This window comes from Bombus terrestris, chromosome 4, assembly GCF_910591885.1.
Source record: "Bombus terrestris chromosome 4, iyBomTerr1.2, whole genome shotgun sequence".
In the NCBI taxonomy this organism is placed as follows: Eukaryota; Metazoa; Arthropoda; class Insecta; order Hymenoptera; family Apidae; genus Bombus; species Bombus terrestris.
The window spans coordinates 12,118,726-12,133,250 of NC_063272.1; the positions used below are offsets into that span (position 1 = coordinate 12,118,726).

At 36.4% G+C, this 14,525-nt stretch overlaps 1 protein-coding gene across 1 annotated transcript in view; it reads right to left on the minus strand.

Moving 5' to 3' along the window:
* Positions 1-12,517, minus strand: part of LOC100643759 (uncharacterized protein DDB_G0271670) — a 69,481-nt gene extending 56,964 nt beyond the window's left edge. The window contains exon 1 of the mRNA XM_012308014.3: positions 11,731-12,517. Within this exon, the coding sequence (XP_012163404.2) occupies positions 11,731-11,787 (57 nt within the window). The 5' untranslated portion in view covers positions 11,788-12,517. The remainder of the gene's footprint in view (positions 1-11,730) is intronic.
* Between the last annotated feature and the right edge of the window lie 2,008 nt (positions 12,518-14,525).

Consider the following 14,525-nt stretch of genomic DNA (forward strand, 5'->3'; position numbering starts at 1 on the left):
CGCCACCTTCTGCCGACGTTTAACAAGGTTAATAAGAAGCCACGCATTATGCGCGACGTTTCAGCGGAACGTTGACAGAGCGTTACAAGCTTTACAAGAAACTCGCATCGAGATTTTGCGGTCGCAGACAGGAGAAAGAAATGCATCCTGGATACTGGGAATATTCTTGCGGGACAGACAACGGCACTTTCCACCAGTTGGGATTGGTATAGTGTCGCGTAATCCCATGACGATGTTATGAAATTGTGCAAAGAAGTTAGAAATAGTTGAATTTTATTGTTCTTTTGGTGGCGAACTGTAAAGGAATGCGAAAATAATATGCTTGTGAAGGCTGATTTTTTTTATGCATCCCTGTTCAACAATGTGAAAATTTAAATATCTAAGTAACTTCAGAAACTGACAGGAAATTATCGCAAACATTGTCAATTGTTATCTCATTTAAAACAGACGATAAGAAATGGAGATTTGAGTGAGGTAATCTGTCTTGTAATAGGGCGAATTCGGTTATGGACAATTTCTAAGCGACTCAATGACTTTTTCGATAAAATCAAATGAAAAGATAGTATTCATGTAAAATTGATTGAACATATTGAAAATAATTGTTTTATTGGTTCCACATTATGGAAGATCATTAGCAACGCTGTACAGTTTATATCTAAATCGTGAACTAATATCTGGTAATTTACAATTTCGAAATAGTGTTAGATTTATTAAATTTTCCATTGAATTTAATAAGCTGTTCATTCTGTGTGGCAAATTTATTATTTTTCTCGCAACTTCCTATATTTTGCATTCCAATAGAACATGCTTGATAATAGTTGATGTATTACGTTATCCATAGATTGGGAAATTCGGCTTATCTTATAAATATGACTCTTTTTAGAACACGCAAAATGTGTCTCATCGTATTTTTTATCTGTGGCATTCGTATTATATGTTTGCATTAATTTTTATTAGCTATATACAAATAATCTAAATTACTCTGCATTCAAATCCTACTAGGTATACATATATTCTACTTCCCACTGGCGTTTAGTTTACTAAATCATGTAGTACGATCTTTTGTAATTTACATTTCATGTTGTAACAGTATCGATTCGATTTCAATATCGTTTCACTCTTGCTAAAACAATTCAAACTTCCAGCAAGAGAGAAAAAGTGTTACAAGTATAAACGTAAGGTTTGATGAAAGATCGATAGAGATATTGCCGGAACTCGAGCGTTACGAAAGTTTCTGTTACGTTGTGGCAGAGCACAGTTACGAGGAGTGATGTGGGACACGTCTGGCATTCCAATGTATCCAGCTGACCAAAAGATTCGGATTAATTTGCAAGTAGAAATCACTAATCAGTCTTCCCACGAATTTTCACCTAACTTTCAACATATAGTACCTAGATGTCACAACACTTATCATCGACCTACGCCGAATCAGGCACGCGTAGTATTATCATGTAATCACTGTATGATATGCCTATTCTACGATCCTCTTTTGGGACTGAAAGTCCCGATGTTTCGTATATATTTCGATATATCTGATAATATAAAAAAATGTTACTCTTTCTATTTCAGTATTTAAACAACGTGAATGCTTTCGTCTTCCTCTGTATACCTGAAGTAAATTAAACATAAATACAAAATTAAGTTTCCTAATTCGTTTTATGTAAAGAATTTGTATTAATTTCTACCAGTCTATTACAAACGCTGATATCAAAGAATACATGTACACGATATTAATTCATGTCATACGTTAAATTCAATTGAAATAATGATTCCAGTATAAAATCTTGCAACAAAACAGAATTGAGAAGAGAGCCGTGAGAGCTTGTGAAATTAAGCCGATAAATCTCATTTAAAATTCTCGTTAAAGCAATCTATACCGTAAATTACTGCCATCCCTATTAAAGCCTGATCTACTGTACCAGATTCTGTGACCTATTGCTAGTATTCAACCTGCAGACACGCTAGACTAACCTTAAGAATCGTCAGATTTTACGCTTTCATGATCTTTCACGCCATCATCGTTTCAACCCTGCACTACCGTCCAAATGTTCCCTCGAAATTATTATTATCTCAATCTTTCCACCGACGAATGTTCTCCAGCGGTCATTTACGAGTTGGACTGCAACCAAGTGTCGTAAAAACACTCTTCGACAATCAACGCTCGACAAAGACGAAACAGTGGAATCTAGTAGCAGAACGGTCTTCGTGATCTCTTTTCTAGTGTACCGTTGCGATCATCCTGCGAAACATCGACGACCGATGCCAAGAAGAGGACTATAAAGTTTCTCGTAATATCGATGGACCGGTTTTCACCGATGGTTTCTAGAAACAACGCGCAAGGCTGCGGGATTTTAACGACGAGTAAAAAGTGGCCCGCGTGAAATTGACCTGACGTTTCCTACAGAACTGGATCGTTTCTTCTGTTTACCCTTTTTCTTTCTTTCTCCTAGCGCAATCCGTTCCACGAAGCTTTTCCCATTACACGCTAACGAAATCAATTTAATACCTATTCATTTATTAGTTTTGTTATTATCGTGTAATGTAAATCTGAATCTGAAAAAATGTAATGTAAATGTAAATCTGATAAAAAACGTTTCATTGTCGAATAAGAAAATATGCCAATACTTCTTATAATCAATGTAAGTCATTTATTAGTATAAGGATCTCAAGAAGAAGTTTGTCGATACCTTAATTATCGCTATTATTGGATCGATAAAAAACTATTTTATACATTTACGTCAAATTGTAGCATCAAATATCGTATGCCGTTAATTTTGCCACATATTTTATTAAATCTATAATTCAGGTTAACTTATAAACGTTTAAGCGCCGATACATCGAGTACCGGAAATAAAAAAAATTATAATTAACGATGATGAAGGATAAGCAGTTATAATTAACGAAGTAATCAAAATATGAAATTTATATATCGATGTATAAGAAAACGGCGCTTAATTATCACGTTGCAGAATTTTACGTGACATTGTGGCAAAACAAGAGCCAGAAAAACGGCAGATTGAAGTTCAACGCGATCTTTCAATGTCAATCAGGCATTCGTTCTTTCATATAGGTGCATCACCGAATGTCAAACACAGAACCGTAAGGTAGTGACCGGAGTGTAGTGATTTATGCGCATTTTTTGCAACCTCTGGAATGCGTGGTATATTCTCATGAACATATGTGATCCGTAACAGTAGCGAATATTTTTCCTCTTCTCAGATGAAGCTGATAATTATTATTTACTCTCTATTATAGGAATATTAAGAAAAAGAAAGCGAAGAAAAATACGATGAATATCCCAAGGCGATGCTATCGCTAATTATATGCGAATCTGATAAAAGGATGAACGTGTTAGGTCAAGTTGATAGAGAATAACTTGTCATCGACAAATAAACATGACGAAGCTTGGAAGATCTGTTATGAACATTTTGAGTCGCTAGCATTTAGAAACATTAGTGTCTTTTAGAACCTTTAACATAGTTTGATTATAATATAAATTACATGGTATTTGATCAGTGATAAATTAAAAGTCGTTTCAGTCACACCTATTTTCACAAATTCAATTATTAATGATACATGACAAACAGAGCAAATGGCAAAATTAAACTTACCATATCACATTTAATTACCTTAACTTTAATTACTTTAAGATACCACACAAAATGAATTACAATTTACTAACTCGTCATTAACACGAATGATATACGGCTTATCTTTGTCACAGCTTATCTTACTGCTTCCTACTGAAACATACCTACCGAATCTGAACCTTTTATCGGCACCATAAGTCCGTATAAATAATGTCAGCTATGCAACAAATTGTAGCAACGTCCATATAACGCGAAGCAATATATAAATTAAAAAAAAAAAAAAAATAGCAGATGATTTCTACCTGCAAGAGACACCTCAGACAAAAAGGATAAAGAGAATGTATCTTTGAAATCCAAGCATTAATCACAAGCATGGTACGAGCTGGTAATAATCGTAATTAATAATAATTCAATATAATCCAGTAGGTAGAACATCAATTTCACGTGCAATCGTCTGGTCGGCTAAGATCGTCCCCTTTGACCATGACCTTCGGTCACTATAACCTTTGAACAAAGGCCACGAGCCGTGACACGCGTGGAAAACGCGTCATCCTCTATTAAACGGGTTTTATGTCTACCCCCCGTCGAAGAACTTTTTCTCTTTGTACAAAGAGTCTGCCCGCTGTTCAATTTTTCGAACTGCGCCCTCTGTGGCATTTCAATCGACGATCTGAGACGTACGGGTCACTCGCAGGGATGCGTTCTATTCTTCTCGCTGGAGGAGTCTTGTTTGCACTGCGGCTTACATACGCGAGGCAAAATTGCGTAAGGAATTGCGCAAAGGGATATTGCACTGAGATATTGAGTTCAAGTTGTATGTACATACTTGTATCTGTAGAGGAACTTTGGCTTACTATGTTACTTATGCAGTATTTTGTTTAGATGATAGGATTTATTAGTTATTGAAATTACTATATTCCATTGTTTATGATCATTTCTAGGTATTATTTATTCATTATATAGGCACATTTCTCTTAGATCGATAGAACGATGTATTCTACGATTTTTACAAATATAATTATATTATAACAGCACAGAAACATTTTTCTTTGTTACTGTTGCATCACTAAATATGTATCTTTCAACGTAATCTAATAGCATACTTAGCTATTATATTCTAAGTACAATTTACGTGTTTATCAAATTAATCATTTTACATGTAACAAACTATTCATATACAAGTTTCTTTTATCTAGTATAAATATGGAGATGATACATTTTATTACAAAATTAATGGTACAATTTTACATTGAAAAACATAAATAAATTACTATGTACCAAACTTAAATTCGATTATCTCAATTAACAGGGTAAACAAACATTGAGCTCCATTGCTAAAATTTACCACTATTACAAACCTACAGTGCCGCACATAGAAACGTTATGTACTGTCATATTAATGCTGCAAATTCTGCTCTAAATAACATCGAGTATCAGTGTAAAATCTGATTTGCAAGGCTCATCAAAATTTTGCTTCGCGTTCGAGATTCGCGATATTAACCAAGGCATAGGCGATCAAAACGTAGCAACATCGTCTATACAGGCATTACGAAACGCGACACGCGCATTTTTATTCATGATCACTACCGTCTCGCGCGTCTCCGCCGAACATACTTAAAGGAGTTATCGCAAGCATCAAATGTACACCAGTTTTTGCCACCAACCGGACATTGGTGGTCACTCGTTAACACAGCAGGGTGTATCAGCAGTTGGTATCAATTTTCGCCAAGTTCCAGGACCCCGTTGTTCCAGCCGTTTCGCGATTTAATTAACCGGGACAGGCTCGCACGGTCTATATCGTTTGTCGTCACTTCCCCATGGCCGGTAACCTTCGTTTGCTCTTTTTTAACCGCGGCATATCGTCTTTTAAACTGCTCGTTATCCAATTATCTTGGACCTTTGAACGTGCTTCTGCATGCTCCACTAATTAAACTTTGCACCGGAGTGCCGCGTATTGCAGCCGCGGACGAATTAAAAAGCATTCGAATGTTTCAAGGTGTCGCTTTTAACGTTCGAATCATGCTGCTGTTCATCTTTGTTGCGTCTTAATTCGACCAGGTCACTTTGAGAAAAAGACGAAGCTCGTCGGATTATTGACGTGGTAAATGAACCGCGGAGAAGAATTGATGGATTTGTTTTATGAATATTGAAATATTTCTAGCTTTCATTTCGTGTTTAATATTTGAAGGTTTCTAGTTTTTCAAGCTTCGGTAATTTATATGACGAAAATGGATAATTTTATAGTATCAAATTTTTGCAGTCGTAAGAAAGTACTATCAAATGACACGGAAAATATGTTTGTTCGTATTTAAATGTTATGGTAAATTCAATAGAACGGAAACACTTTCTATATAATATTATGCGTCTTATCCTTTCGCATTTTCTCATTGCGAAAATTTAACTTTATTTAGAAACAATCCGAAAATAGAACAACCAACACAACTAACACTGCAAACTACTACATGTCTATTCAAAATTATATCAGGGAATTATTCTAAACGATTTAAATCACTTCGACTGAAATTACAAAAAATATAGCGAAACCCTCTAAATAAATCCTCACAAAGTTTCCTACTAACCGATATATAATACAAAAAACCATATAATTTATTACAAAACATTAAAAATATCATTGCCAAAATATTATGCAATACCCCCGAGCAAGATATTAATCACAATCCCTAACAAGATGGCCACATCATCTCGCAGTATAAATTCGCCTCATAAAAAACACAACAAACAATCTTATCTCGTAATCGAAATTTTGATCTCATTTTTCCTCCATCCTCCTTCAGTAACCAGCTACGAGTCATTTATAGAAATCAGAGCATCGAGACCAGCCACTTCGTAATTATCAAAAGCGCCGTGTGGATTATTAATCAGGCGTTCATGCCGAATACTTTTCAAAGAAGCATGGCCGATTAATTGCGTTAATCGGTCGTTAATCTCCGAAATTCTTGTTACTACTATCGGCCGCCAGGCGCCCTTTTACAGCCGCTAATTACACTTGCGTGACGAAGCTCGATACTCTCGTGCGATTCTTGCCACGTGCACACACATATTCCTCGCTGAGGCCCGCACGTTGCCTCGGCTGACCTCCCCAGATGCTATCCCACTTGTCTTGAATTCCTTCGACTTTTCTCTTTGGCCGCGATACAGTAATACGAGCTTTTAATTGTTCTTATTTAGCTCCGGGACATCGCGAGTGTTGCGTCAGGAATTCGAATGGACGCCACAGCGGTATTGTCCTGACGGAATCTTCAGTTTTTCGACTCGAACGAACACAGGACACTGACGAGCTGGGAATTTTAAAAACAATGGAGAAACACACTGACGCTGGAAAGCAGTCATTTTGAACAATACGCTGGTTTCCAGTTGGAGTAGATTTGAGTGGAAGCTTCACAATTGGACGATGGATGTAGAAAAGTTCGATTCATTCAGAAGAAAATGAAGTCCTTCGAAAAACTGATCTTAGCTTTAAGAAATTTCTACCAGAGAAGGAAATCAAATATTCTATACAAAAACTATAGAAAGCGTTGCAGTTATTAAAAAAATAGCGAAAGAAACGGTGCATATATTCTAGAACAAAATACTAATTCATTAAACATTATGGTACTACAATGTATATTTTACTTTTGGTATTTTGTATATTTTTGTATATCATATACATTTTTATACCTTTAAGTTGCTCATAAATGTATAGATATTCGCAGTGTAGTAATAAGTAAGCAGAGCATAATACACGTACATTGTGAAACATTTTACATACTACTAAAAGGGTTAAAGAAACATTACAATGAAAGATAATTACGTGCAGATACTCGTTACGGGTATCTCTATTATACTTGTACTATAATGAGAAACTCGTGTAATTATTAGAATGATTAGTACCTACCTAAGCCACTAGCTGCTTAATTGTAAGCGATTATGATTAATTAATGTACGAGATACGTTCTATAAACACACAATTAGAATATACGCGTAAGAATCAGTTTAACGTTTTGTTATTTCGGTCGAGTACAAGCAACGAGATGTTTATGACTAAATATTGAAGTGCGAGAATAATAGCTACAGTAGTTAGGTATTGTGCAAGCACAGCATGCTATTTGTTCATTACAAGAGCGTAATAAATGCACACGAGATCCTACTATTTATATAATATATCTAAACTATCATCAAGCGTGTCTGTGGAAAAGCTTTGCGAGACACTGAAGAATGGTATTGTACTAAAATTTACATATAAAACGTTTATATAAATAGATGCACTATGTCATGCTACAGAAATATACGATACTTATATAGAACGCGTGTAGGATTTACTTTGCAAGTTCAAAGGAAGCATTATTAGGTTAACGCGAAGGTTTCCAGTTTCTCCGAAGAATAGGACGTTACGATGCGTTACAATGGTCGGTGAATTTAATGCAATGATTTATATTCTTCCAATACGTGCAGAGAAAGTGAGTGCAATGTACAAAATTTGCGAACTGGCGTTTCAAGGAATGCGTGAAAAGAATATCGATTACTCGTATTTTATTCGTTGCAACGAGCGGACAATAAGTTTGTACTTAACGTCAAGTGTCACCGAAATTTAAGCGAATGCATTGTTATACAGAATTATGCAATTTGATACGATAAAAATTGTTATTTTATTTATTGTTGCAACTAAACATATATCGTTACAACATTTTTATAACTCTAACGATATCGTTTGACATAATATTAAAATATTGGGAAACATTAAAATATGGAAAATATTGAAATTTTGCTTTCATGTAATTGTACCTCTGGTGTTTTACGAGAATTCGTCAATTTATAATCCACATTTAACAGGCTTATATCTTTGGATCTAATAAGCGGTTCTCATGTTCAATTATATCATGTTAGAATCCTACTTTTACTCATAAAAATACTTGTACGTAGAATATATTTTCATCGTTATGCTCTAAACATTCCAATTCCTTCAAATTCTATAGTATTATGGAATCTAGATGGAAGGAGGAATAACAATGGAGAAATTTTAAGCAAATCGTTTGAATTTCTCTTAATCAACGCGCCGTTGAGAAGTAAAATTCCATCGTGTGAATGGACTGGCAAAGAATAACCAATGAAATGTTGACTTAACGCAACGCTGACGCTTAATGGATTAAGCGACACGGCTAATCACGAATCGAACCTTTCCACCGATTTTTGACATGACAGGATCTCGTCTAAAACGTTCCAACTAGCTGTGCTTGCGAGTTCCATTGCACAAGATAAATCATCGAAGCGTAATCTTCCAAAGGAACCATGGCAGCTTAACATTCCACCAGCTTGCATAACGAGAGTAGCGTTCACCGGCGACGACGTGTGTGCATTTGCACGTGAACCTCGGTCGAGCATGCACAATCGTCCACTCGCTGTGTATCCTGCGTGAAGTATAGCAATCACCGGCGAGATAACGCCTGTATCCTTGACTCTAGTCGTACACCTACCGATGCGTGTGTCATGCTGTGTGTGAATGCCACCAGATTCTCTTGCACGCATCGAGATAGGATAGTTTTGTTACAGCCATAATAGAATAACGCTCTCTAACGATTAACGCGTTGACTGTCACGGTGATTATCGATGACCCACGTGACTAAATTTTTTAGAATAATCAACGTAAGATGAGTTTCGTCGGCTAAATAAAAATTCATGATTTGGATAACATTGTCAGAAGAAAAGTGAAATAGTATGCGATTTGCAAAAGTGAAATATTATGGCATAGTATGTTCCAATGGATCGCAACAGCAAGGGCAAGATATATAAAATTCGCGTGACAGTCAATGTCTTAACGAAGTTGTCATCTTAAGAAAAGTTGTAAGAGTGCGTTGAACGTTATTAAATATGATGGGGCAACATTGATGAAATCAAGCGGAGAAATGTCACGGTTTGCGTGCGAGGAAGAGGTATTCTTGGCAGCGCGACTGTCCACGCTCGAGGCGCGTGAAGGTTAATGTTAACGGGTTCGTGATAATGACTTTTTGAGTGATCGCCGAGTGGTCGGGTTGGATACCTTGCTTCGATCGGTAGTGCCGCCGGATGTGGTTAAGTGTGTCGTCGTGGGGTAGGTTGTGATCCGCATGTCAGAAAATTTTTAAGGAATCGGTAATTCAGAGAGTTGGCGAAAGAGTGGTGCAAGTATCTTTTTTTATATATGTGATACCGTGGTAAATATATGAATAGAAATGTACTCATATGGAATTCAATTTATTTTAGTTCTTCGTTGCTTGAAATAAAAATTTGCATGTCGTTTAATACATATTTATAGTGCTTCAAAATATTAGAAATTAGAATATGGAGAAACAAATAGAAATACAATTTTTTATAACACAATTATATAGTTGAATTTGTGAGTAAGTTCTACGAAGAATTCGAATATTTTGAAAATTAATTATTTGGATAATTATGATAACTTTCGCTGATACTTTTCGCGTATAAATGTTCCATTACTATCTAAACGAAAGATCGTACAGGGCAGCGAGATGATTTATGATTGCAGAATTTAACAATAGGCGTTACTGTCTTGGTGAAAGTCTATTGTAATAGGGATGATTGCAAATACCTGAATTAACAATTTCAGTCGGTGTAATTTGCACATCATTCTTAACACGGTATTGCTAAAAAATGCTCATCCGTTAACAATATATAATCATCGTACTATAAAATATAATTAAATAGTTGCAAAATATAATATTTTAAGACAAAATTACAAGACTAACTTAATATTATAGAATATTATTATATAGAACCTTACAGTATCTACAGTTACTTTCGAAAGACATACTCAACTTTGAAATTAAGTAAAACATTGTTAAACGTGCTATAGGAACATTGATGAAATCACCGGACAAAATGTCACGGTTTGTATATAAAGGGTGTTGTTTCAGAAAGTGTATGACGGATCGCGTTGAGGACGTAACAAAGGTTGATGTTGGCGAATTCATGACATTTACGCCTCTGATGTAATTTGGAGTTATTTAAAGTAAATGTAATTTATGAAACAGACAACTATTCTTAGGCACATTGTCGTTGAGATTTTTTATTTTATAAATTACATAAGTTATATTATAGTATATATACCGAGAATATAAAATCTGACGATGCATAAGTGTTTCGTAATTTTTGAAAATCTTGAAATGAGATTACGCATTCTTAAAACATCAGGAAGTTATAAATATTAATGTTATATCTGATGTTCGTAAATGCATCTCGATTATAAGAAGTGGTATTAAATATCATTCTTTTAAATGCATCTGATTTCAATTAATATCCATTTTCATAAATATGCACGAGCTTTTTTTTATTTAATAATTAATTAATAATTAAATAATATCAATAAGAAATTGAGCAAGAAACATTGAAGATTATTCTCTCTCTATTTAATTTAGTGTATTCTGAGTAAATGGCAATAATGAACAAATAAATATATTTACTAAATAATAAAATATGTACAATATATATTTCTATTTACTTATTATTCATTGCAGAATATTTTATTCGTTTAATATACAACTAATACTACTAAAACCGCTACGGGTCAATGATCTCTGGTTAAAAGCTTACAGAACGAGATAGCACACGAAATTGTGTGCGTCTAAGGTATACGTACGATCAAGTTTAAATTCCACCGAGTTCACCGTGAATGTTACTCTTACCAAACATAGCGTTTAGGTACAGTACAATGCATCTCGAAAGTACCTCAACCGTACCGGCGATACTTATATTTACACCAAGTGACCACACGAACGAGCTAAGCCGCTCGTAAAAATAATTCACGTTCGAACTTCGTCTTTCGAGCACGTAAACAAAAGCATCGCGAACTCGAGTGATTTAAAGCCGATAACTCGCCTCTTAAATTTAACATTCCGAACATGAACGAACTTCTCGACGACGAGTACAACACATTACGTATTTCCACGAGCGATGTGACGTTCGTTTCGCCATAAACAATGAAAAAGCCAGGCTTTAGGAATACGAGTATACCTATTCTGCCGTACAGGACTTCGCGTAAAAAGTGAAAGTGCCGCTTTCCGGTGGCCATTTTATCAAATCTATTAGAAACGGCTATCCAAATGAAACACATGCACGTGTTCACGATAATTTAAAGAATGCTACTCACCAGCAGGAAAAGTACCGTGCTCGTGGCAGTCGCTTCGAACGATATTCCGCACGCCATTTCTCGCGATCGAACCACCAGGCTCCTCCTCTACCAGACCATCCTGAGACTTGTTAGCGAAGCATGCGGCCCTTGGCTTTGTCGAGCTTCTCTTTGATTAACCTCGAATCACTTTTCCACCACAAAAACCACCACGATGTTCGAACCGGCAATCTCCTCTCCCTTTCTTTATCTCTTTCTCCCTCAAGCCGACACGTTCGAAACGTAAGGATCAACGATCGCGGATGATCGAAGCGCAATTTCAAGCTTTCAACGAGCGGCTCGTGATCTTTAGAAATCCCAGTCGATCATGGGGCACGATTTCAAGCAGATGGTGTACTCCGACACGGATCGATCGAAACGGAACGCGATCGATCACTGTTTCTCTCTTGCCTGTTTCTTTCGCTAATCCGTGTATCCGACTCACGTTCTACAAATCGACCGTGGACAACGAGCAGTTCACGTATCAACGACGTTCGTTTGATCCTGATCTCCAAGTTGTACCGTGTTTCGATTGACCGTGGTCAATCTTTATCGATGAAACGACGCGATTCGCAACGAGGACTAGTCGACGCGGCCGTGAGAGCCCAGTCGTTTCGATGATGGTCCCGCAAGCTTGTCTCGTGCTCGTTAAAAGGTGACGATTGCACGGTCCTAACCGTAGCACAGGGCTCGGGCAACTGACAGCGGGTCAGAGCCGCGGCACACGGCGCCACGCCGCTCTCACAGCTGATCCGAGAGAACCGATCGCCTCTACTCGCCTCTCTACCCTCTCTCTAACACGCGATTCTCAACCTCTGCCACCGTGTGCTCCCTACGATTTACCTCGGCTAACCGGAACGTCATGAGAGCTTGACGAATCGCGCGTCCCCCCTCTAGCGCCCCTACTGATACGTGTCATTGTTGAATCGAACGGACAGGGATCTTTCGTGGATATTGGAACCGAAATATCGGGGAATATTGGAATAGCGTTGCGTTCCTCTGGCAACATTTCTTCGGACCTTTTTCGTTTTCATTTAATTGACTGACTGAAAGGACAGGTAGTCGATGGATAGTGGAAGTGGGCGGAGAACGAAACGAGAATGTTTGCTTGATATGCTTACCAAGTTTCCTGGACTCTGAAACCGCGATATCGGATGAGTTTCGAGCAATCTTGCGTTCCTCTGGCAAGATCTCTTCGGTTTTTTCCCGTTTTCATTTAATTGACTGAAGGGACAGGTAATCGATGGATAGTGGAAGTAGGCAGATAATGAAACGAGAATGGCTGATATACTATGCAGTGGCTAGCAATGAACACCGTTCTATTTATTAGCATTTCCATATTAATTAGTTAGGTCTAAATACATCAAACTTTGTAGTGTCTTTATAGGGTTATAAAAATGATGGATTATGAAAATGAAAAGATTCTTCATTAGAATTCTGCAGCTCAAATTATCATTCATCTGTAGCTACGTGAACATGTGATTCTGTAAAATGCATAGAAATTCACAGTTGATAATTTGTTGCTAATTGTATGCGAAATGCAAGTCATATTCGGTAAATTCTCGAAAGTGAGTTTGCTTCGTCTCCTGAATTTATTAGCGTTACAAGTTCGAACTGAGGGAGTGTTCACTCGAAACATTGCGTTCTATATTCGTGTTCTGCATACGTAAATTTTGAGTGAAAGAGTTTTACAAGAAACGAAACTTTAAATATCCCCGAGAATAAGTCTCAACAAACCTTAAAATAAATTTTAAATGACCTTTACATTCAAGTAAAAGAAACCAATTAGATTTTGTCCATTAATACGCATCAATGATAGAAAGATTACAATATCAGCAATATTAGGGTTGGATTTAAAACCTGTCCTAATAATTTTAATTGCCATTATTAGTGGGACATTCGTAGATAAATTTGCTTGTGGACCCAATTTTAATTTATAATCATGTACTAATTTCTCTTTAATTTATACATCACGTATCGCTATATTGAAAAGATTGAATTTATATCAAGTTACTGACAAAGACAAGAAACTGTACCAAGCCAACGACATCCCAAATTTGCCATCGGGAGACACTTCGTCAATGTTATAAGAACTTTTCTTCTAGGATTACTGTACCTTCTGGTCACTCCCTTGCTAGCAAATGAAGCATAGTAACGACCTGATCGCCATCGCGGCGTTTTTTTCCAAGACACTAGTTCACCTCGTTTATGCGCTAAAGCTATGACCGTGATATTCACGTCTGATTAAGTTTTTGTTGCTACACAATGGTGTAAGTGAAAGTATTGTGAAACATACGTTACACATTACGTCGAAGCGTTAACTATAATACATATAACGCAATTAAATGACGCTTTAATTTATCTCGTCCTAATCAGAACATAACAACAAGGAAAATGTGACGCTGATGTATTGCCGCGTTCCTTTTCCTTCTTTTGTTAGTTGCAAAGAATAATGAAATGCACGCTCTGACACCTCCAACCCTTCATAGTACCACCAATCGTGTTATTCATGCACACAAAGCTGAATCGTAATTAACATTCGCGATCAGGTAACGTTCATTTATGATGTAGTTTAAGTGCTCATTATTCAGTCAAAGAAACTTTAATATAATATATAATGCTACATTTTACTGTATCTTGACAATATCGGGTTATTTCAGCTGTAAGAATATGTGGAATGTATCCTTCGAATTATTTTTAATCACGTACCTATACGTGATATTTTATCTGCAGTTAAATATCGAATAATAAATCATCTTTGTACATATAATTATATA